The sequence below is a fragment of the Strigops habroptila genome, chromosome 7, assembly GCF_004027225.2.
Source record: "Strigops habroptila isolate Jane chromosome 7, bStrHab1.2.pri, whole genome shotgun sequence".
In the NCBI taxonomy this organism is placed as follows: domain Eukaryota; kingdom Metazoa; phylum Chordata; class Aves; order Psittaciformes; family Psittacidae; genus Strigops; species Strigops habroptila.
Genome location: NC_044283.2, coordinates 43,652,565 through 43,676,631, shown reverse-complemented (window position 1 = coordinate 43,676,631; position 24,067 = coordinate 43,652,565). Strand labels below are relative to the sequence as shown.

Sequence of the window (24,067 nt, the reverse complement as noted above, 5' to 3'; positions counted from 1 at the left end):
GGTAAGTCATGAATGTTCATTTTAAGAACTGTTTCATTGCATTATTTTGTAACTAATTCATTAATTTGATGTGGCATCTGAGACTATGTCTTCAATGAAAGAGAAATCAAGCAACTATATGAATGAGCCCAGAAAAAAGTACTATGAGGAGGCAGCATCAGGGTCAATGCTCACTTCTGCCCCTTGCTACATTTTTCTTCTGTTGTGCCATGCAGAAATAACTCCCATTTTATAACTACAAGAAGTTCTGTTCTCAGGATTCATTGTGATGCTCACACACACATTGTCAGTATAGATTTTGTAACAAACAGGAAGATAGCTTTTACTTTCAGATCTGTTTTGACCACTCTGAAAAATGTTGAGTTCAGAGGTTCCCAACATCTGTGTGTTGTAAGAAAACTCACCCACAGAAAACTGAGTTTTAGCCAAGAAAACTGCCTAGTTTCTAAATCTGCTTCATTCATTCATCTTTTTCATTATTATATTTAGACTCAGTTTGCTGCATTATTTTAAACTTATTTTTTGGTTTTGGCTTTAATTGACTATTTGGAGCAAATTTCCTAATGATCTTACTCTACTTTGGAAATCAGAGATCTAACACACCATGCTGGGGAGCACAGATTAGCCTGACTCTTGAGTGAGCATTCACTACCACAAGCCTGAGCCAGCAGTTACCATATTCTCTGGGACTACTGCCATTAGGTCTTCAGGGAATGTTCTACCAAATTTTAAAAGAGGAATGACCTTCAGATAAAATGGCAGCATCCAAAGAGTTTAGATATCCTGTTTTAGCTGGAAATGTATTTTGTATTTCCGACTTAAATATTCTGCTATGCTTGATCCATACTACTTCGCAGCATTATGTGAAATGTAGCATGTACAGTTTAGCAGCTTTTGAACTGATTATGAAACCTGAAAAAGCAGAGACCTTTCCTTAGACAAAAAATCATGATATTACATATTTGTATTAACCCAAAGGCGAATGATTTGCCAGAAAGCACTAATGTCCTTCCTCATGAAACACATTAGCAATTTCTACTTTATCATATCCTTCTACACAGGAGGCTGTTAAATTTGTTTAGATGAAAAACAATTCTGAATTGTATACACAAAATATGTGGAATAATATTTGGATTGTTTGTTAAATGAAAAGTATTATTAATATAACATGAACCACAAGTGAAAATTTCATGTATGGATAAGAACATAAGGTGTTTATTTGCTTGTGTTCTTGCAAGACCCTCAGAGAGCATTCACAGGATGGCTCTGAGGGGTACATTTTGTACCTGGAGTTAATGGAAAGATGTGTCACACCATGTCCAATCTGGCAATTCACTGTTATCTATTATGCTTCTGAAAAATTATTACTAATTTTAGAAAGTATAGAATATATCTTGGGATCATTAAACATGATGAAGAGCCTTACACTAAAGTTACTGTAAACAACTCTCTATTAAAAAGCACCAGTATAAAAGAGAATCAGAACCCCATTAGGAACACATAAAGAACTAATGTGGATCATTCAGTTTCCATTCTTGTGAAATTATGCCCAGGGGTGTACTTAAACATTGTTAGTATTTAGGGAGGAGCTGGGTAAACTGAGAGAGAACCTAGACACAACCTCACATTACCTAATCTTCCATTAGCTATCTTCTTTCCAAGTTATATGGCTAGCCCCTTCTTTGCTGGTGATTCATGATGAGAGAAATGTGCCACAAAACACAGCACGCTGACTGGGCAATCTCCTAATGCAGCCAGAAGGAAATGCTGAAAGTTGGATGTGTACACGCAAGCTGGAGGAAATCACCTATTTTTGTGGGAATTAACAGCTGCAAACTTGGCCAAAGTCGTCCTTTTCTGAAGGATCCTAAAGGTTAGAGCACACTTGTGAATTGAAAAGTACCTGGACTGAAATCCTTCACTGTTAAATAGTATTTGAATGTAGGTAACCCACCTTTCTACAGGGGAATAAACTATTATAGTTGGGAAGGAACCATTACAATAGTTTTTTGAAATGGACATTTCTGAATTTCTTCTGTGGAGCCCAGGCCACCTAGCAACTCAGAATATTCACTAGAAAACTTATCAGGTCAGAGCAGATCTCTGAAATCTGGAGGAATCAAGCTCTGGTCTCAGCTATGTTCATCATCCCTAGGAAAAAGATGCACTAGCTTAATTGGGCTTTAAGCACAACTCAGTATGAAGACCAAAGGCTTAGGTTCACTAGAATTTCTGTAAATAGGAAAAGTCTTTTTTCTCCACTGAAAAATATCAAAGTTGCATAACACATGCTTCATTTCAGTCCAGAATGCTTGAATGGATCTTGGCAAAATCTGCATGCCAAGTGAGAAATGGGAAACAAAGCTTGAGAATAAGATACGTAATTGCAGAAGTTACCCTGGAGCTGGAGGTTCAGGTTTGAGCCTTATAGGACGCAGCCTTTGTTTCCATTAATGTCAATACGGACTTTGTTACGGAGTTGAAACATGTGCAAGAGTGGAACAAAATTTAGCAAAGCTAACCATACACTGTGTTGCAACACAATCCTATAGTTGCTTCAAGAACTGAGGCTGCTAGAGTGGCCCTCAGGGATGTAGTCTGGGGGAGAGGAGATTAGAGCCGGCTACATGAGAAAGTGTGGCCTCCCTTTATCTAGATCCCACAGTGAAAGTCATCCAAAGTGCAGCACATTTCCAGGATTTTGCCATCATACATTGGCAGGGAGGATGGCAACTTATAAAAACTTTTGTTCGAGGAAATTCACTTTCTTAAACATTAATCTAGTCCTTAAAAAGTTGAATAGCCATGATATTGAGCTCCATAACTTGTTTTTTCAAAACTGAATGAATATCAGACCATGTTTTCAGACCTACACTTCTGGAGTATGCTTTTCTCTGATGATTTGCAGTCCCTCCTTACAAGGCATATTTACACAGGTTTTGGCAGGACTTCTCCCCCATCCAAGAAGGAAAATGGTTTATTTGTCCTTGCTAATTACACTATTACCTATACTTAAAATTAGGGAAAGTGAATAGGCTGAAAATTTGACCCTAAAATATATGTAGGAGGCAGGGTGCCAAGAAGTACTGAAACACATGTAAGCTCTGTTTTCTTAGCAGGAAAGGCAGCAATTGTGAAAGCTCAAGGATATCTGTACTGGGTGGTAAAGCTGACAGCAGAAAATCAAAGAAATCTTAGCACTAAGCCAACAGCGTAACAAAAAAATACGCGTCAGCTCTCCATGGTCATGCAGATTATCACTCAGATAAGACTGAGAGAGGGTAAGAATTCTTTCCCAGTATGGTGTTGACACTGCATAAGCTTTAATCTGTTGTTCTTTTCCTTTCGGATCTCTTGCTTCAGAATACAAACACTAACAAGTTGACAAAAGCTGTATTTGCACATTGTAGCTACTTGCAACCTAGCATTTCAAGTTCAAGTTTAGACATACGAGCATGTAAAGCAAAATGAAGTGGAAAGCTGTGATTTTAATGGGGATTTAATCTCTTGTGTTCTTTGAGCTTTTGTGGCTCTCAGAATACATCAACACTTCTGTCGCATGAGTTGCCTTATTGGCTTAATTCATGCTGATAACAACCAAGCAAGCATTCAAGTGTGACTAGGGCTGGAGCATCTCTCCTAAGAAGACAGGCTGAGAGAGTTGGCCTTGTTCAGCCCGGAGAAGAGAAGGCTCCAGGGAGAACTTAGATTAGCCTACCAGTATCTAAAGGAGGCCTACAAGAAACCTGGAGAGAGACTTTTTACAAGCGATGAAGTAATAGGACAAGGGGGAATGGCTTTAAACTGAAAAAGGGTAGATTCAGACTAGATATAAGGAAGAACAACTTTATTGTGAGGGTGGTGAGACATTGGAACAGGTTGCCCAGAGAAGCTGTGGATGCCCCATCCCTGGAAGTGTTCAAGGCCAGATTGGATGGGGCTTTGAGCAACCTGGTCTAGTGCAAGGTGTCCCTGCCCATGGTCGAGGATCTTTAAGGTCCCTTTCAACCTTAACCATTCTATGGTTCTATGATTCTATGACTAGAAGCATAGGTTTTGATGGTATTTTGCACTCCTTCTAGCAGCAAGTACTATAAGCACTATGCAATGGGGTATAAATCCTATGAATCAGCCCAGCCCCCAGCTGCCATCCCAAGTGCAGTGACTTCTATGGCTGGACAGAAAAATCCTTATACCTTACTTAGAAAGCAACTCTAGCAAGCAACTGCTCAGTAGCTGGCAGTGCACTGAGTATGGGGGAACTGCTAAATCTGCTGAGCATCTCTTCTCAAGAAGGTCAGAAAAAGGCAGAACAGCACTTGAACAGAGCTATAACATCTCATAATACAACTTTTTCAAGTCTGATTATGAAGAAAATTACATTTTTAGTGTATGTAATAGGCATTTTTTATTTCCCCTTCCCTTTTATGCTGCAAAGCCTTCTTCCACCATAATGGAAGTCTCGTAGTTAAAAGTGAAACAGGAATTGAATAGCTACAAAAGAAAGCCACAGCAGAAAAGGAACCCACAGCAGGAGGAATGAGCTAGCTGAGGCCCTCTGCAACAGTGATCGATCAAGATGGAGCCATCGGTAATTTGTGGATTACCCATGTGATAACAGGTCTCATATTCTCTCACACCAGACTCACCACAGTTTATTTCTCACCTGTGCCCTCCTTTCAAAAATTCAGCTGGATACACTTTAATAATGATATACATGAAATAAATAAGGAGATTCTCTCCAGACATTTATGTAGCCAAGCTGCAACTGCAATTCTGAATAGTAGTAGTGATATCTGCTGTAATAGGAATATTATACGGAAGGAAAAGATATGATAAGAAAAAAAAGATGTTAGTTTTTGAAATCTGAGAGATGATTGGTACCAATGCTTCACATCACTGAAGAACATCATGAGAAAAACAAATGGGTATTTATTGGCTGCAAGAGACTTGCATCCTGTAGGGATCAGGTGCAAAATAAAAACTGCAGGTGCAGTGTTAGCAGTTTTTCATCTAAGTGGTTCAGCCCAGGAGGAGGAAAGGTTAAGCCTATTATATCAGCAAGATTTGAGTATCCTGAGTATTCAAGCTTAGCTGTCTTAAGTTAAGTAACCTTCATGTCATAGGCCAGTGACAGCTGTGATCAGAGAGTTGTCCATGTGATCATGAAAAGAGGTAGCAGAATGAGCGAATGGGAGTTTGGGGAGAGATTTGTTACAGCCGTGCGGGCCTGAGCACCATATCTAAGATAAAGCATCTCAGATGCTTTCCTCACACAGTGGCGTTTTTTTTAAAGGTAGGTCTTGTCATATTTAACAAGATGAATCCTTTTATCTTCCTTCGGCATGATGCTTTTATAAGGCAGCTCTAGCTTCTGTTTGGGTATCACCAATTTACTGTGACTATGCCACAGTTGCCTACAGAGTATGCTTCAGTCAGTTCCCCCTTTAACATTTTGACTGCGTATTTCTTTTTCAGGAGACCTGAGGTAGGAGAAAACCCTAGATGACCAGAAAAGACCATGTCTTAGGAATGTGATATATCCATGAATATCTGAAAGTTAAGATGTATGACCTGCAGTTGTTTCAGAATTCCCAGAGCAGAGCAGCTCGCTGGACTGCCAGCTTTTACCATCTGTCAGGCATAGTTCTCACACTTCATAAGGCTGGCTTTCACACTGGTGCTATTTTCCTTAACAGTTACTAAATTCCATCCAAATCTCAAAGTGTTTCGCATAGCCAGCTGAAGAATACCTCTGATAAGCCGTGCTTGTGCAGCTTAACAGACCTCCATGGAATGCCATGCCAGCTTTTTCATGGAAGGAAATAGAGATAATGTTCCTTAACAGTGAACACTGAAACCAAATGATTAAATAAGAAGTAAATGTACTGCAGAAGGCTAAAAGGAAAATACCACAGGAAATAGCTACTGAAACTGAACTAATTTTTAGAGAAAGACACTTATTTCAAGATCTGATTCAGTTAAATAATGGCCTTGGTATACACAGTGCCAAATACAGATAGAACAATGCATCACAATGGGGAAAAAATATTTCTGCATTTTGTGCACATTTTGTCTTTTCCAAAAGAACAAAATCCAATTAACTGCTTTTGGAAAACCATCCTTAGGCATTAGGATGTTGCCATCTGTTTTCTTTCTTTTCTTTCATTGATGACAAGGCAGACTCACCATACCCAAGCATCTCTATCCTTAAAAACAAAGATAATTCTATATATTATTATAAATAGGGACAAGGTCTGAACAGCTTACAACATTGCACCTGGTTGAATAGCCTTCAAATACAAGAATATATGGAATTCCCTTCTGGGTCCCACCAGTGGGCTACTTAGCCTAGTAGTATTGTGGCAACTTGAGGTGAGCACATGAGCTTGTGGCAATATATGTGGCCCCTTCCCCCTATATTTCCCAGCATCTAGAATTGTTTTATTAAGAATTTCAGAGGATGAAAGCTTGCCTAATTCTTATAAAATCCATATGTAAACTTTCTACCCTTGAATATGTCTCATTGCCTTTGAACCTCCTGATACTATCAGTTTCCACAGTCCCTCATGGCAGCAACTTCCAGAAGCTCAATACCTGCTAACTTTCTTTTATCCCCTTAAAAGCAATACTAGTTTCACTGGGTGCTCCACACCTTGGTATTGCAGGATTTGCTGAATAACGCCTTCTGCATTCACCTCATCCATCATCTTCATGAGCTTGTAAACCTAAACTACAGACCCCTCCAGCTTTCTCATCTTCAGACTGAAGAAATTTCTCCTTATAAGACAGCTGTTTCAGAACACTTCAGTTGCTCTTCTCTCTACTGACTCTAGCTTCCGTTCATACTTCTTGAGATGCGGAGACCAGGCTGCACACACAATCCAAGATTTAAAACCTCTCCAAGGTTTTAAACAGCAAGTAAAGCCTTTACATTAATCCATACTGAAGCTCATCTGCTGGGTTTGGCTTACCCAGTTTCATGAGGTTCTTGTATACCAAGTTCTATACCCATGCTATATCTCAAGCAACTCTCCTCATTTGTCCCTCTCCTAAGGTCACCTTCTGACCTTCTGGTCCTAGTTCTCCAACCTCTGAGAAAATGGATTAACCTAACTGACTTAAACTGTGTTATCTGGGAAGAGGATAATTCAGTGGAATTGTAATGAATTTACACAAATGTATCTGATGATAGAATTTAGCCTGAAGCACGCAGTAATGTGCAAAAATAAATAATGTTTTTAATAAAACAAATCAAAATACTTTGTGTGGGAAGGAGAATGTTTAAAAATGTTTCAACATTTTTGTGTTTCCCGTTTAGTCTCTCTTGGATCATGGAAAAAATGTAAACTTCAGAGACCAAAAGTTCTTGGGTTACTTTAACTCTGTATGAGTTTCTATTCCATGTGGAGTTCAGTGTCTTTCTCCTATTCCTGTACTTGCTCATGGTTTGTTATAACATTTACCAGCCATTGACCAATACTTCTGTTCTGTCATCATAAATGGGCATGGCCTTTTCTGCTTAATGTTTGTGTAAGCAGGCATTGTCAGAATGGCTAACGAAGGCAGTAAATGCCAGTGCTACCATAACCAGAAGCTCCACGGCTACAGTGAATCAGCTTAGTAAGAGTTACAAGTCTTGTGAGTAAACTGCTAGAAGATATTTCCACAGGAAGAGCTTCATAATCTAGTTTGGACTGTGTCTCTGAAGAAGCAGTTTCTAGGCCATAGTTCTTTCTAAACAGTATTTAACGATCCACATATTACATTAATATGTATTACAGTTTTATTAAAGCAACTTACAGATCTGAACTGACAATCTGATGAAGATAACTTTTATTTTGTATATTCCTGGACATTATGTGGCAATAGCAGCAAAGATTCAAACAATTAATTACTTGTGATAATGCTTTTACTGTTACTAGTAAAAAAGACAAATAAATTGACTTTAAAATTCCAAAAGAAAGTGGAAATTCAATATTTAATATAAAAATCAATTAAAACATCTGAGTTGGTATCACTCTGGCAGTTTAACTCAGATAAAAACATATTGCTGTTTTTCTCTACAATTGTTAAGTAGAAAACTTTTAAGATTATATAAATATGTTAGCAAGGGAAGAGTTAATCCTTTCAGAACAAAAGTTTCATCCTTAATAATGCTGTGTTTAAACTTCAACTTGCGTATACCTGAAACTGGACTTACATTTACAAATACAATTCTACAAGCAAACAGCAAATTTTACGAACAACTTTTTATTAGCCAAACTGATCATTTTATAGAAACAAGACAAGGTATATATACATATACATGTATGTTTGTGTTCACACACACTCACATTAAAGTGTTCCCAGAATTGTTACTGGAATCTTGTTCCTTAATGTACACTAAATCTGTATTTGATTGTTCGAAACCATGAAATTTATCTTTTTTAACATAGTGCATTATAGAATACACACCAAAAAAAAAAAAGAAGGAAACTGCTCTCACAATGCTCCACAAAAGTTTTCATGTCCTCAGCTTCTGAAACATTTAAGATTATTAAGTTGCTGGCAGGCTCCTGAGGAATTTTAAAGCATCTGTGCCTGTGCTACTTATTTTAAGCTCTGTCTTCCACTGTTCTGAAATCAGCAAACTCTCCTGACTTTCTTAGCAATTCCATTTCATGTGGTTCTGGCTTTCAGGCAGACTCAAGAATGACATAACCGTCTTTTCCTACCCACAGGTTTTGGACTGTTGCCGTTGGTTACACCCTTCTGAGTAATGTGCAACATGAACCTTTGTCTGATCCCATATGCCCATAAATGGAAGACAGCCCAGCAAAGATGATTAAAACACAGTTTCTTGGATTTCTGTCAGTCACCACCATAGGTAGAGTAAGGCTTTGGGTTTTTCCTGTCGGTTAATAGTACTTAGGCTACAGTGCAGGAATGTCAGTCCAACGTCATGCTGTTTTAAAAGGAAGTGGACTGATTTCCCAATGAACTTTACTCCTGTTACTGAAGGGAGAGCAGATATCTTGAATGTACTAGCAGCCAATTAACAAGTTCTGCAAAGTGCTTCTTTTATATTTTTTTTACACTGAAGCATTTATACAAATGCTCTCAAAAAGTACAGAATTCTTCATTTTTGTAAAAAACCACAGAACTTGGCTAGTATGTACTCATAAGTGCTATTGCAATCATACTTTGTGTTATTAATACTGGATTTAAGTACCAAGCTCCACAGCAACAGGATAAACACTATGGAGAAAAGGCACTTTCTGGAGTTTGTTATCAACACTGGAGAATTAGAAGCAATTTACAGTCCAGTTCCACTGCCCAATCTCACAAAGCCTCTCCTGACTTCCCCGAAGACTATAAGAGTGTTTCTACGCATAAGAAATACAGCATGTTAACACAGCATAGATAGCAGGGCTTCCAGCTACGCATAGTGCAACACTAGGGTGCCATTGTAAGGTGAAAGCAGGATGCAGAATGCCTTGCCCTCAGTCATTCAGAGAAAGAAGTAGTCCCTCGCCCTTGTAAAGCGTCATGCGTGCAGCAATGGCACAGCTCAGTCTGCCTTGGCCATTCACTCTGGACTCACTGGTGCCTGCAGCAGCTCTGAGAAGATGGTGCCTTTATGTGCCTGTCTGGTCCATACTGGGCAGCACAAGGAGATGCACCTCTCCTTCTCCTTGTACTTTTTATGTAAGTCTAGATATTGTTTCACCCTGTAAATTAGCTTTAATGATAACTTGATCTGTATGCCTCTGCCACCAAAAATGTTTAGTGAAAAACACCATTCATTTCCTAAGGACATTGATTTGCAGGATTTGTCTCCAGAATATCTTCTCTTTACAGTTATGCTTTTCATGCTTGGTCAAATTTTTAAGTATTGCACAGCATCATGGCTATTTGAACCTCTTAAACTCAGGACTACCAAGAGACATTGCTCCAGGTCAGCTTCAGGGCAATTACTTACTAGTTGGCAATTACACTGCTGCTTTCAGTTCAGTTCAGCTGGCACTGAACTGCCAGGGTACAGTGCCAGGCAAATAAAAAAGGATGTATCATGCTCAAGGAAACACTAGTCCACATCCAGAAGAAATGGAGAAGAATGCATCAAGTTATCACCATAAAAATAAAATACCTAACCTAAAAAGATAAAAAACTCCTTATTTCTTTCTGTTCTTGGGCAATGAGTCAATTCTGGAAAAAAATACAACTGGGCAGTGTGAGGCAACGACTTGGCATCAAGATGTGCAGCCTAAAGATAGGAGAAGATAGAAGGCAGAGCTCTCATGGGACTTTTCTTCATGATCAGGTACACTCTTGTATCCTCACTCGCGCTTCATCAAAGTTCAAAGCAGCTGAGAGTCATCCCTTTCTCTTACTCCCAGGAGTGTATAATAATCCATTTGAATAGGTATCTAGCAGGAAGCAAATTGTGAGATAGGCTAAAGAATGAGACAAATTGATCGTAACGGTCATCAAAAAGTGAAATTTTACGCAAGATGAATTCCATGTGAAATGGATCAGCTGATGATTTCTTTCTCTAGGCTCTGTCCACAGTGCAAGCTACAGTAATACTTTTGTTTCTGTGATAGAAATTACCTGGCTAATAAATTACAACATTTTAAGAAAGGGATACCATGAAAATCCTATAAAAATCTACTGTGGTGCTATTAAAAAGTCCAAGGCACTCTAAAACATGTCCTCTCAAGGCAATAGTTAAGTTCTAGGAATTTTTTACAAATTTAGCTGCCTTTGCTGACAGTGTAAAATAAAAGATTATTTAGATGGCCATGCTGTTAAAATTTTACTAAGTATTTTAACTCTGCCTATAATGAGATCTATTTCTTCTAGTAATGCAATTATTGTTAATAGCTGTTCTGATATTAAGAAAGAAAATCTGTTTCAGCTGCAGTGGAACTGTAGTTATTTAAAACATTAAATTCACTCATCCACATTAATATCAACACAAAACATTTTAGTTTCTCATTAATACCATTACACAAGCATTTTAAAAAGTATTTTAAAATCTTATACACCCTATATTTTTTTACTATACATAAAGACAAGTGTAGATATGAAAGTATTCAACTTCTGCCATTATCTCATGGCAAGAAGATAATAGCTATTTCTCTAGAGAGACGGTAAGAGTATTTCTAAACAGATATGTAAAAGGTATATGTCATGATAGACTTTATCAGTTATCAGCTGATATTTTATTTCTGGAACAGATGAAGGTTAAGAGTCCAAAGTGCTTATCCAACCTTCTCTAACTACCTTACTTGCAGCAATACTTGGGGTGAGTCATCAGCTAGAATCATCCCCCTGCAGTGGTCAATCTTAATAGAAAAACAGCCTGAATTGGTGGCTAGAGCTGAGCAAGCAGCACAAATTTTTCTGTGTTGAGTTTAACAACACTCACGTCCTTAGTAGGTCCGCTTTTGGATAACATTCTAAAAAAATATCAACAAGAATGTTGCAAATACAAAACACGTACACTTATTTAGCAGCGTATTCACACAAGGCTAAAGCTGAATTTCTTTTTTAAAACTAGTGGTAATAAAGGACAATTCTGTGAGTAAATCAATAGACAGTTAATCAATAGGGAAAACATTCACCCATACATCCAAACAACCTGTACTGAAAACAGTACATTGTAACGAGCAACTCATGACAAATTGTACTCCATACTGGACAGGTAAAAATTTGGTCAAATTAATTATTATCGTTAAAGCCATGTTGTTCTCACTGTTTTAAATTTCCCTCATGTCCAGTGCAAACACTCCTACATTGAAAAGAATGAAATTCAATCCTCTGATTTCAAAGATCAAAACAAAATAAAACAAGCCTTTGGAAATGTTGGCATTTTAGTACTCATAATCAACAAAAACTCAAAACAAATTCCTGTACTAGATATGTTTCAGCAAGTAGATGAGATGACAGTTTTCATCAATGTATTAAGTGCTTACAAATCTCTATTCCCATTCAAATTTGCAATAAAACTTTTACTGACTTGAACGAGGAAAGTAAGAGTAATCCAGCTTAATGTACTGAAAATCCCGTTGCTAATTTTCAAACAGTTTAACAGAAGAAGTGTTCATGGTACCTACATATTATTACATTATTTATTGTACCATTTGGTTATTTTTCATTTCATTTCACTGGTGACATAGAAGAGAGTGCATTGAGTTGAGCTGCAGCTGACATTTGAATGTTGCTTTTAAACCATGTAAGATTTCTTATTTAAAAATAAACTTTAAAGTTTGGGGGAAGAAAATTAAATAAGCCTATGAATTAAATTAATTTTACTGTCAGTTTTTGGTTCATACAAATTTTTTTAAAGACTCTCAGACAGAAACAAGACTGCTTCATTCATTCATGGGCAATACTTTAGCTCCATGTGCATTTATATAAGTAAGAAGAATTTTGGACCTTCTTTCTATTACATCAATAAGCTTTTCAATTCCATTTCTGCCTCCTTGGCTCTCCCAGTATATTTTGTCAAGGAACAAAGACTGTAGCAGCTTCTCACGTAAACGCTGGCTCCTCAGCACTGAAACTGCAGATTCAGGGAATCTGGAAAAGCACAAAGAAATTCATCAGCTTTGCCATCACTCTGAATTGCAATATTTATGTTATGGTTTAGCAATCAATTCTATGAATATAGACTGCAATTCAGCAAAGGAAGTCCATGCGTGTCTAATGATATACATGTTAATTGTATCTTTTACAGCAGTGGGATTACTCATACACTTTTAGACACATCCTGTAAATGTCTTAGGCCAATGATATCTATTTCAGTAACTCGGTGTGTTTCCTGCTCAAACTGGGAAGAAATTATCAATCTTTTTACAAAATTAATAACTTAAAACTTACTCATTGATTCCTTGCAGTATTTTGAAGTCAAGATTGTCCTCGTTTCTGTCAAAGAAACCCTTATTGCCTACAAAGACCAAGTGCCTTCGGTCATGGCGTCTCTGAACTATATGTGTAAGGTCAACAGCATCCTGATCGCTACATTTCAGCTTCAGTCCTTGCTGCATGCAGGAATCCTCCTTGAGAGGTTTGAATCCACAGCAGTTTCTGTCTAGTCGACTATAGATCTAAAACAAAGTACAGCAGAATACCAAGTGAAAACAATATCAAAGTATTTGGGGCAAAGTGTCACTGTGAGACATTGCTCACTAACACAGCTGACAGGAAAACAAGCTCAGGATAAGTACAATTAAAGTCAGCAATGAAATGGCAAGAAGACCTGGTCCCAATACTTCACGTATTGTCAGAAGCAATTTCTCAGACTGTATTTCATCCATGCTATAGCCATGATTTCTATGTCAGTAGAAATTCTTTGGAAATAGTAGAACAATACCACTGCATAACTGGAATAAAAAGATGGTGAATACAATTCTATTTTTTTCAGAAGGCTGTAGGTTTTTTACATTTTCTCTGCTGGAGAACAATAGAAATAGCTCAGCCTGACACACACAGAGAGGGTCTCCATTTTGCAGGACCTATCAGACTAATCTACGCAAAATAATTGAAAATATTAGTAAGGGGCACAGCAAACCACCAGAAGCTACAAAATGCGAGAAGAGTACATTCATAACCACAGAGCAGACTCCCTGAGTTACACTGTGGTATACACTTTAATGACATGACAAGTTAGGCTATTTTTTCCTATGTGAACCCTCGCTTACTCATTGCACAGCACTTAACAGGAAGGAATACATCTGGTCTAACTTTAGCGGTGTAAATGTTAAGCATCTCTTCTGACTTAGTTGTTTATGTTCTCTTTCATAAACAATGACAAAAGCAAGGCACCCCCAGAGCAAAGGATGCCATTTTAGGATAACTATCTAATACAGGAAGAATAAATCACTCCTTGAAAGTGCTTTTACCCTTGTTGATGAGATGGGAGTAAATACAAAACATTGCCAGGCCCTGCACACACAGGCAGGCCTTAACTGCCCTAAGCAGCCTCACCTGGGACCACCACACACACACCCTCTGCCCATGGGCCCAGGAACCCCATTTAAGTTCAGGCCTGGAACTACAGCCCTTCTCTGAGCCCTTGGGAGAGGGAGGGTAGTGTCTGCTGCTTGTCCTGCTGCCTGATGCTACTGGATTGCTGTTTGGGATTCCTGCTTCTTGGCCTTGGAGCTGACTTGCTGCCCTGTCTGTGCCTGATGCTCACTGGGCTATCAATGGACCTGTAGCTTTCCTTCCTGCTGTGTTGCTTCTCCTGCTGCTGACCTTGCATGTCCTGCTTGCTGTCCCAGGCTCCAGCTCCTGCTGGCAGGTGCTTACAAAGTGGAAGACTGGTCCAGTATATCTAAGTCTTGATTAGTAGGTTAGCAAAGGTAAATAATTCTTTCTGTCCTTGTTTGCTGTATGCAAATTCTTCAAACTGCTCTAAGCATAAACGCATTAATATTCATGTAAGACCTCTAAAATTGCACTTTTACTTTTGTGACTAACAAAGTGTCAGGACTCTTCTGCTGATGTAGAACTATACCGCCTGTTGAAAAGGCCTCTTAATTTTGTTCATCAAATGGAAGTCTGAGAGCTGTTTTGTTTTTTTCTTAAAGATGTAGTGCTATTGCCACCAGTCTTGTTAGCAGTGTTCGTTTTCAGAAGCGAAAATCCTGAGGAAACAGATTCCTCTTCCTGTTTCTCCTTTCGTGAGCAGCATTCAGCATCTGCAGGTACCAGAGCCCTTCTTGCTTGCAGTGTCCTAGCTCATGGGATCTCATTCAACTCATCCAAAGGCTTTGCCAAAAAGTGAAGCAGAGTCCTTCTAGACATGCTTCTGATGTATAGCCCTAATCCAGTTGCACCACACTTCTTTACATGCATTAAATAGACGAGGATATGAGAAGATCATGTTCTTACAGACAGCCACTTTATAGTCTCTTGTGTCATTCCGTGTTAAGACAGAAGGATGGAAACTCTGGAATTGATGCTGCAACCTTAATATTTTGCCATTAGTTTTTATCATATACTTATGTACATGAGGGGCCCAAACTCCCAAAATTAAAGAAGCTATTCTACTTTTAATGTCCTTATTTTACTTGAGTTCTTGCATAAGGCAAGTAAAAGTCAGCTATAAGCATTTTTCAGCCTGCTCCTATGTTTTATATTTGAAACCAGAGATTAAAAACATCGATTACAGGTATCAAACTTGTTCTTCTGAGGGAAGTAAGTTTAACAGAGAATACTTTTCGTCATTATTCTTTATTTCTGAATGACTCATGAAGCACAGATTATTTTTTTTATTTTTTTTTCTTCCAACTCAGAACCCCTTCTTGGCATTTTGGTTTTTAGAGTCTTCATAGAATTATAGAATAGTTAGGGTTTGAAAGGACCTTAAGATCATCTAGTTCCAACCCCCCTACCATGGGCAGGGACACCTCCCACTAGACCATGTCACCCAAGGCTCTGGCCAACCTGGCCTTGAACGCTGCCAGGGATGGAGCATTCACCACTTCTTTGGGCAACCTGTTGCAGTGCCTTACCACCCTCACAGTAAAGAACTTCTTCCTTATACCTAACCTGAACTTCCCCTGTTTAAGTTTAAACCCATTCCCCCTTGTCCTATCACTACAGTCCCTGATGAAGAGTCCCTCTCCAGCATTCCTGTAGGCCCCCCATGTTATATTGCTGATAAACTTTAAAGTTAAATCTGAAATAATCCAGGTAAAATTTTAATCTTTAAGAAACATAAGACCCACTTTCACTCACTTTCTGGTATGCATGTTCTTGTCTGGTATGCAACTGGAGGTATGAATCACTCCAATACCAGCTACTCTTACAAATGTAGTCTTTTTCTGTCAGGTAAAGCTCAATCCTGTTGGTACAGTTCAATCCTGTTGTATATTATTTTAACTGAATGTTCCTTCTGGATAATAGCAGTTTTATTATGAAGATTAAAAACTTGTCTTAGAAGACCCTAAAATTAAAATCAACACAGAACTCGTGAGAATCTTTAAACTGTTCGAAAAGAAGACAATCACATGAAAACATTAACTCTTACACAATCTGCATTATTCCTATAGGGGCATTACTATGTTTAGTATCAGAATAATCCACATATGACTTTATACTTGTTTCTAAGAATTACTTGCTCATAGTGAGATTAAAGATGGAGCCATTAGACAAGTGACAATCTATTTTTAGAGAAGAATCAAATGTTCTGGTTAACATAATGAGTCTGCAGAAGTGTAACTCTAAAATTTGGAAACATCCATTTGCCTTAGAACAGGAATGAAAAGGACAGGGATAGGCTATGCATAAGCCAAGTCATGGGTTTTGTTTCAAGAAATGCAACTGTATAAAAAGCTGATTTACATGAACATCCAAACAAGTGCGTAGAACTAGTGTTAGCTGCAGTTTTAAATAAACCAGTAAGTGGTGCAGGAGGCTCAGTCACCTGAACCTGTCTAACAGGTAAGGACAATTGGAAGTAGTGCCATATCTCAGGAAGCCATAAAATTAGCTTCCAACCAGGTGTTCAGTTCAATCCCTATTATTACAGAGAGTGTATTAATACTCTGCTAATTGCTGTAACTGTAGCCACACATGATACTACAGGACAGAGCCCTAGTCAGGTGTTATTTGGAGAGCTAATGATTATGTGCAATAACTAACTGAAGAACAGCAGCCATATCATTCATCAGTTGCTGCTCTGCTCTTTCCTAAGACACCAGCTGTATTTTTAAAAGGAAGGAAAATTAGCCACTATAACTGTTATCTTGATCCAGATTTCAGCTGACCAAAACCACTTAAATGACCTCAGGGGACTGGGGAGGGGCAGGAAGCACCACACAGTAGAAAGAGGCTTACAGTGGTGAACATAGTCACAACCTATATTTGGAGAGATTAAGGAGTCAAGAAGAAACAGTATGCCTACGTCAAGGTGAAGTAAAACAAAGCATTGTAAAGCAAAGTCAAAAGCCTTTGCTTCCTTTTTTAAGAACATGAGCCAGTCAAGCTCCTGATCTCTTTCCCTGATGATAAATTGCGGTTTGGGTATTTTAATCATAAGAAACAAATGGAAAAAAAGTTCAAACTGTGCAAATACCTTTCTTCCTCATTTAAAAAAAAAAAAAAAAAAGTCTCCTATGTAAGCTCATATGACTTTTGAGGCACATAGTTGCATTCAGTAGATGTTTTACCTGAAGAAGAAAATCAAAGAGTGCCATCTTGGACCATTCATGATGATGAATTTCAGTACAGCCCGAATCAGCTTTTGGAACTTTACCATTCTGCCAGCATTTCTGCTTCACTAGCTGCTGATATTGCCCCCAGGTTAATCTCACTGAAGAATGGGTACTATTATCTGTTGGACTCAGTGAGGAATCCCAGAGAATAACAGGACAAGCTTGACCATCTGAAAACAGAAAACCAGACCATCAGTATAGTGCAACACTCTCAGTTCTACTTGATCATTCTTTAGACATTGCCTAAGATCAGCAATTATACCATTCTACAGATGTGGCAGGAAAAGTGGTCAGGGACTAATAACTTGACATCCTTTGGTTAATGTGGCCTTATTCGACATCTAAAACCAGACACCACAGGAATGGAAGAACCATAGACATTATGAGCGACTTCAGTGTATCAGAGGCTTTCTCTGTTTGAAGCAAGAGATTAATGTACAAAATCATATATTAAATCAGACTATTAAAAAGTTTATAGATAAAGAGCCTACAGTGCCACTGTGAGTTAATGATGTAATTTCCCTCTGTTTCCAGTGAACCAATGATGATTTTCAAGAGCTGAAAACAAATGTCAAAGTATTTTTAATGCATAATGCACACAGAAACACTACAGGAATAAACCTCAGCAAAGAATTTAGAATGGAGCTTTCCCAGTGTAAGAAATGATAAATATATTTCATGCAATATTTCAAAAAAAAAAAAAAAAGCACTGAGCACTCCTGAAAATCAGGCTTCTTCCACTGAGGTGCCTGAATAAATATTTAGCAAATTGATTTGTGAAGTCTTACCTATTTCCTGACTCTGGCTCCATCACTTACATTCTAGATGACTTTAGCCAAGTCAGATCAACTATCAGTTAAGTTTCTTTTCCAAACCAGTTGGAGAAAGTCTACATAAACATTGGGAATTGTCACGAAAAAAGGGACAGCTTTCTACAGGATCAAGTCTGATCTATTATTTTTATATCTCAAATAACAGCTTATGTAGCTATTCATGAATTCTTCCACAAACCAAATACATAAATGGTCTTCTAAAAAAACAAACATGTCCTGTCTACGCAAAAGGGACATGATAAACAATAGTAACATAAATACTTGAAAAATATGAATAATATCTTGCCAGTTTCCATTAAGATACAAAAACATTTTTAAAAGACTGAGGTTAAATACAGGAAATGTTTGCATTTCAGAGGAAATGGGAGCAGAAAAGATGAGCCAAAATAAAATCTTTCAACTCTGTAACATAAGTTGAATAACAGGAATACGAAACAGCAGCTTCAGTAAAAAGCAGTGACTCAAATTTTTGACACTTGCAGGAAAAACATGAAGATGCTGAATTAAAGCAGATAAGGGGTCTGATTCATAGCTGCATGAATTAGCACGACCCCACTGAAATCAGTGGCACTTTTCTGATTCAAACCTCATGAAGTTAACTGAATTGTGAAAAGTAAGAGCTGGCTAAGAATCAGAGCTTCCAGATTGATACAGCCAAAACTGAGGAGGCTGACGACACTTCAGATTAAGTCCATAATAAATGTCCATAATAAATGTGTTCTACATGTGCTTCTTTCTTAATCAGCTTTATATACAAACACAAGGGGCTACTGCCTTTCTGTTGCCGCAGCTGCATTTCACTGAATCTTGCCGACTGACTTCATTTTATTTTCATCTTCCATTTTATATTTATATATCTACTTAATTATCTAAAGATGATATGCAAAATTGTATGGGAAAGATTTTTCAAAACTTCTGTTGGAACCAGCTTCCTGGTAATTCATATACATTTTTAAACATCAAAATATTTCTAAAAATGTCTTAGGATGTTCGGAGCTACTGGCTTAGGATATCCTAAGTTGAATAAGGTAACACAGATGAAACCTCAGGCTGCTGAGACTAGACTGCCTCAAGGTACTCAAATTGCTTCATGTGCAGTTAAATACTGTATCACTGCATGGCAGCTTCAACATAAGCATCATGGTAAATATCCACACCCCACATCAGCTTGAAAGAGTCAAAATTCAAACATGCCCATGAGAACATCACTAAAAAGAGCAAAACTTTCATGAGGTACTTTAAGCCCTTTCTCAAACTTGTCATTGTTCACAGTAAAGCAGTACAGCTTACCACTGCCACATTTGAAAGTAACAGTTCAGCTGCCCGTGTATTAGCAGGAGAGGAAAACTTACTGTGGAAAGACAAGAGGGACTGTCATACAGAGGGGGAAGAAGGGTGGTTGTCAGCATGCAATAGTTGAGGCCTTCAGGAAGTGGCACAACAAAACTGCCCAGCAATAGCTGTGTATTTTTATACCAAAAGCTGAATAAAAACCTCAGCCTTGTTACTATGATACAAGAAGCCAGAGTCTTACTCCTGCAGCTGCCAGGTGCAAAACAGAGACAAACTTGCCCCAGCCTGTGTTACTGCAGTTGTAGCTCAAGTCCTTACACTGGCATTGTCCAACTCTGCAAATGCTGTTGCTGAGCTAGGGGCAACACATGCAAACTAATTCAGGTAGGGCTGTGTCACCAAGCAAGGTCACATATGTCTCTTCTGTTCCTCAAGTTAGGGTAATCGAATAATGAAGATTCTAGGTTCTGTGGTATTAACATGACCATCCTAAAACTCAAACACACAAGGGTCAGCCTCCATTTTCTCCACAGTAGACACGGTTTTATAGAATCATAGAATAGTTTGGGTTGGAAAGGACCTTAAGATCATCTAATTCCAATCCCCCTGCATGGGCAGGGATACCTCCCACTAGACCATGTCGCCCAAGGCTCTGTCCAACCTGGCCTTGAACACTCCCAGGGATGGAGCGTTCGCCATTTCCTTGGGCAACCTGTTGCAGTGCCTCACCACCCTCACAGTAAAGAACTTCTTCCTTATAGCTAACGTGAACTTCCCCTGTTTAAGTTTGAACCCATTATCCCTTGTCTTATATGATTATTTCCTGTTGTTTTACAGGCTTATCTTTCTTTCTTTGTAGGTGTTTTGGAACTCTTGACATTTTTCACACCTTGTAGGTACCAACTGGAGTAATGACTGCTTGTGTACGCCCAGAATCATGCTCTCCTAGATCGTAATACTGAACTCAAAAGGGCTTTGTCCACCTCTACTCCCCAGGGTTTTTATGTTTGGCCAATTCATTTACGTGAGGAAAAAATTCTTTACAATGAGGGTGGAAAAATACTGGCACAGGTTACCCAGAGAGGTGGTGGATGCGCCACCCTTGGAGACATTGAAGGCCAGGCTGGATGTGGTTCTGGGCAACCTGATCTAGTTGATGTCCCTGCTTATTGCAGAGGGGTTGGACTAGATGACCTTTGAAGGTCCCTTGCAACCCAAACTACTCTATGATTGCAAAAATATGACAGTTATACCTGATTTTTCCATCTATGATGGAAAAAAAAGATAAAAAAAACCTTGGTTAACAAGAGGGTTTACAGCTAGGGAAGGGAATGGCAGCAGACAGAGGACTTGCACACAGTATTTTGCTAGACTTCAAAAAAAAGAAAAAAATCAGTGGGGGATTTGTGAGAATAGAGGAAACAGAACCTGCACAGGGATTTGCTAAGCAGTTCTTTGAAACTGCTTTTGACAAAATGAAGGACAGTTTTGAAAAGCCCATTTTTTAAGATTTTAATGCTACATCAAACATGTCCTGTTAGATCAGATCACAACTGAAGCAAGCTAAAGGGATGTGTAGTGAAGAGAGATGTCAGCGCAGAAATTGTGTACATTCATACACACATGCAGAGTCTCTTAATCCTGCATTGCTTTCTTTCCCATATGAATAACCATGATTCACACAAACTGACCTGTAAAAAACTTTACAGTGCCCACCTAATCTCAACTTAAATGCCTGTGGGTTATAGAAAATCAGCTCACTAACTGTTCATACTATTTTTAAGAATACATTTTTGCTCATTTGCTCAACACAGATGTTTTCCAGATTATGCCAAACATAAGCATGTAAATAGAAATGAGTGCAAGTAGACATTAGGCATCTGAGCTCCAGCTTATTTCCAGGCCAAAGGAATGGTGAGAGACAAGGTACAGTAACTGTTCTGAATGCTCTGTTCACCCTTTAGCTGGAAAAAATGAAGTGAGACCAAAATAACACTATTTCTCATCACCTAGCAACACTCTTCTTGCTATAGGAACATAGCCAGTTATGAGGAAAAGCAAATTAAAGAGGGTAGAATGACACTCTGTCCCAGACAGTCAAAAGCACACTGTAAGGTGACAGACACTGAGCAACACAATGCACAATTAGTCTAATAGCACTTTTCAGAGGCTTGCAGTCTGTCATCTCTGCAGCCACACTGTGCAGAGTTCCTCCAATTGAACTATCTTAATGCCTTATGACAACTCTATAGCAATAAATCTTGTTCCTAAAAATAAACTAGGCATAATGTATCTTCCATGCTCTGCAAGTATGAATAATATTCAGAAGCCTCCAAACTGTTTTCCTAGAGATTCATTCACATTGTTGTACAGGCTGCCAAAGGGAAGATCTACAAAGCAGGAAGAAACTGGAGATCACTGGGTCATCTTCCTGCTGTCACACTTTAGAAAGTCATTCTTACATTACTTTTTTTTTTAAGCAGACTGATACAAAAGTATTTGGTATAAGCTAGTTTCAGCAGCAAGAAATGAAAAGTAAAAACATAACCAGCCACTTTAGCAATGATTCATTAAAATGCAACGTAGTCCTTTTGGATTGTGATCTGCGACTGTACAAAAATAGCAGTTAGGCTGAAGACACGTTTAACAAGATAACAATTTTAGAAGTTACATTACATGTCTGAAATCTACCTTTCATTTCACTAAAGGTTAAAAATCAAATTTTCAATTGAAAACTTTGTCAATCATGTAACAACAGGCATATTGAGAGAATTACTGTGTATATTTCTTTGCATAAAACATAGATGTGTGTAGTGAACCTCAAAACGTAACAGCAGAATTCACTGAAATGTAAGTTTGGTTTAGGGAGAGGGAGGAACTTTTTAAAACTTTTTAAGTTACCAGAGGTGTTAGTATCAAGTTCCTGCAGGAAGGTCCCCTATCTCTCTGAGAAGGTTATCTGACTAAATACTAAACCCCTTTTCTCCACCTGTTTTGAGATGAATTCTCGTGCTCACTTTCAACAATATTTTATTAAAGTCAATTCTAAACAATGAGAAAACTTAAAAAAAAAATCAGAAATACCCACTGAATCACAGTTTTTTCCGCTGGGTTTTTTTTTTTTTCCTCCACCAGTTTCTCTCCAGGCAGTCTGTACAACACCATGCAATCTACAGACTCCCTCTCTTTTTTCTCATTCCAGACTCTCGTGGAAGTGAAACTGTTACTGCCCTCAGCAACTAATGGAATTTGATCTGAACGTTGAGGTTCTGCATCCTTTGTGCAGAATAATTGCACTGCAGAAATTGCACACAGATACCAGCTTTTTTTCCCTGTAACAATGGGGTTAAGTTCTCAGGCTCACAGGAGTTAAAGGTCACACCTGTGGCCCCATGGTTAACGCAAGAGGAGGAAGGAAACCTCAGCACCCCACGTGCAAGCTGAAAACCATAGGAACGTGTTACCTTGGAAGAACTCTGATCTCCTGCTTACAGAAGGTAAGCTCCTGTTTAGCCCCAAGATCCTATCCAAATGAAAGGCAAACACCTCGCTCATGTCGAGAGGTCTTTTGACGATCCCACAGTGTCCCTGATTACAAGCAGTTCCTGTGGTGCTGGCACCTCTTGCAAATACTACCAGGACTGCTTTGTGAGAAGATACTTCTTGGATGCTTTCTATCCGAGAATCTGCTAGCATGCGCATGTTTAGGATGTCATCTTTGCTCAGCCAAGAAGGAGAGCTCTCGCTGTAAATTCTGATATTGCTTTCCTCAGGCTGGGCTTGTGCCTTTATAGCTCCAGAATTCCCCCCAGGTCTCCGGCGACCCCTCTCCTTGATTGCCATTCCTTTATGCCTGTGTTCATCCAGCTGGTGCTTTCTTGCTTCCAGGGCTATAAGTGCTCCCATTGTGCCAGCAGCATGCGTGGCTCTCCCTGGCTGTTGGGCAAAGGCCTCTTCCTGGCCAGTAAAAGTGGCTTTTGGAAAGTGCTGCCCATAGGACAAAGGAGTTGCATGTTTCTTCCTGCGCTTTGGCTTCACTGTGCCTCTGATGTTGGCAGGCTTGCTGCGCTTGGACCGCAAGGTGATATAAACTACATTGGGTGGCAGCAAGGTCCCATTGCTACCAAGCTGGGGTTCCTGGAAATTGGGCGGTGACAGGGTGCCATCCAGTGGGATGCCCAGAAAAGGAGTTTGGGCTGCATCTTGGAGACTTCTGGAACTGATCTTTTGATGTCTTCCTTTGTGCTGGGGTAAAATGTGACCCACTTGACTGACGAGGAATCCCAGGTAGATCATGCATGCAGTGCCCACCAGCAGGTTCCTCCTTGTCCTTGGGCGCCTGCAAGTCCAGAGCCTCAGCACCCGTGCAGAGCATGGGCAGCAAATAAATAAGTTTTTGATTTTACTTGGCTGATCAAAGGTGGTCATTTCTCTAGTAAATCCACATGGTGAAAACAGCATAAAGTCTTCCATACATTCCAGCCAGAATGATGATGCATGATTTCCCTTCCTCGATTTCTATTTCTTCTTTTCCAAACAGCTTCCAGCATGGGTGATGGACAGAGGCTACTGATATGCCTGGGAACGTGTTTAACACTAAGGATGCTGACACTCCACCTTCTCAAGCCTCTGAATTCTTATCAGTCACCACAGGGGAAGTGATTGGCTTCCTAGAATGAATGGAGCTGGCTGCGTAAGCAAAGTTTACTGACTTGTAGTCTAAAAGAT

At 39.0% G+C, this 24,067-nt stretch overlaps 1 protein-coding gene across 1 annotated transcript; it reads right to left on the bottom strand.

Moving 5' to 3' along the window:
* Positions 1 to 12,101: 12,101 nt before the first annotated feature.
* On the bottom strand, positions 12,102 to 24,037 carry GASK1B (golgi associated kinase 1B). The gene is made up of 4 exons (XM_030492594.1): positions 22,804 to 24,037; positions 17,169 to 17,383; positions 12,871 to 13,097; positions 12,102 to 12,570 (listed from the first exon to the last, which is right to left on the bottom strand). Exons 1-4 carry the CDS (start codon positions 23,810 to 23,812, stop codon positions 12,363 to 12,365), a joined length of 1,659 nt encoding a protein of 552 aa, XP_030348454.1. The 5' UTR covers positions 23,813 to 24,037; the 3' UTR covers positions 12,102 to 12,362.
* Between the last annotated feature and the right edge of the window lie 30 nt (positions 24,038 to 24,067).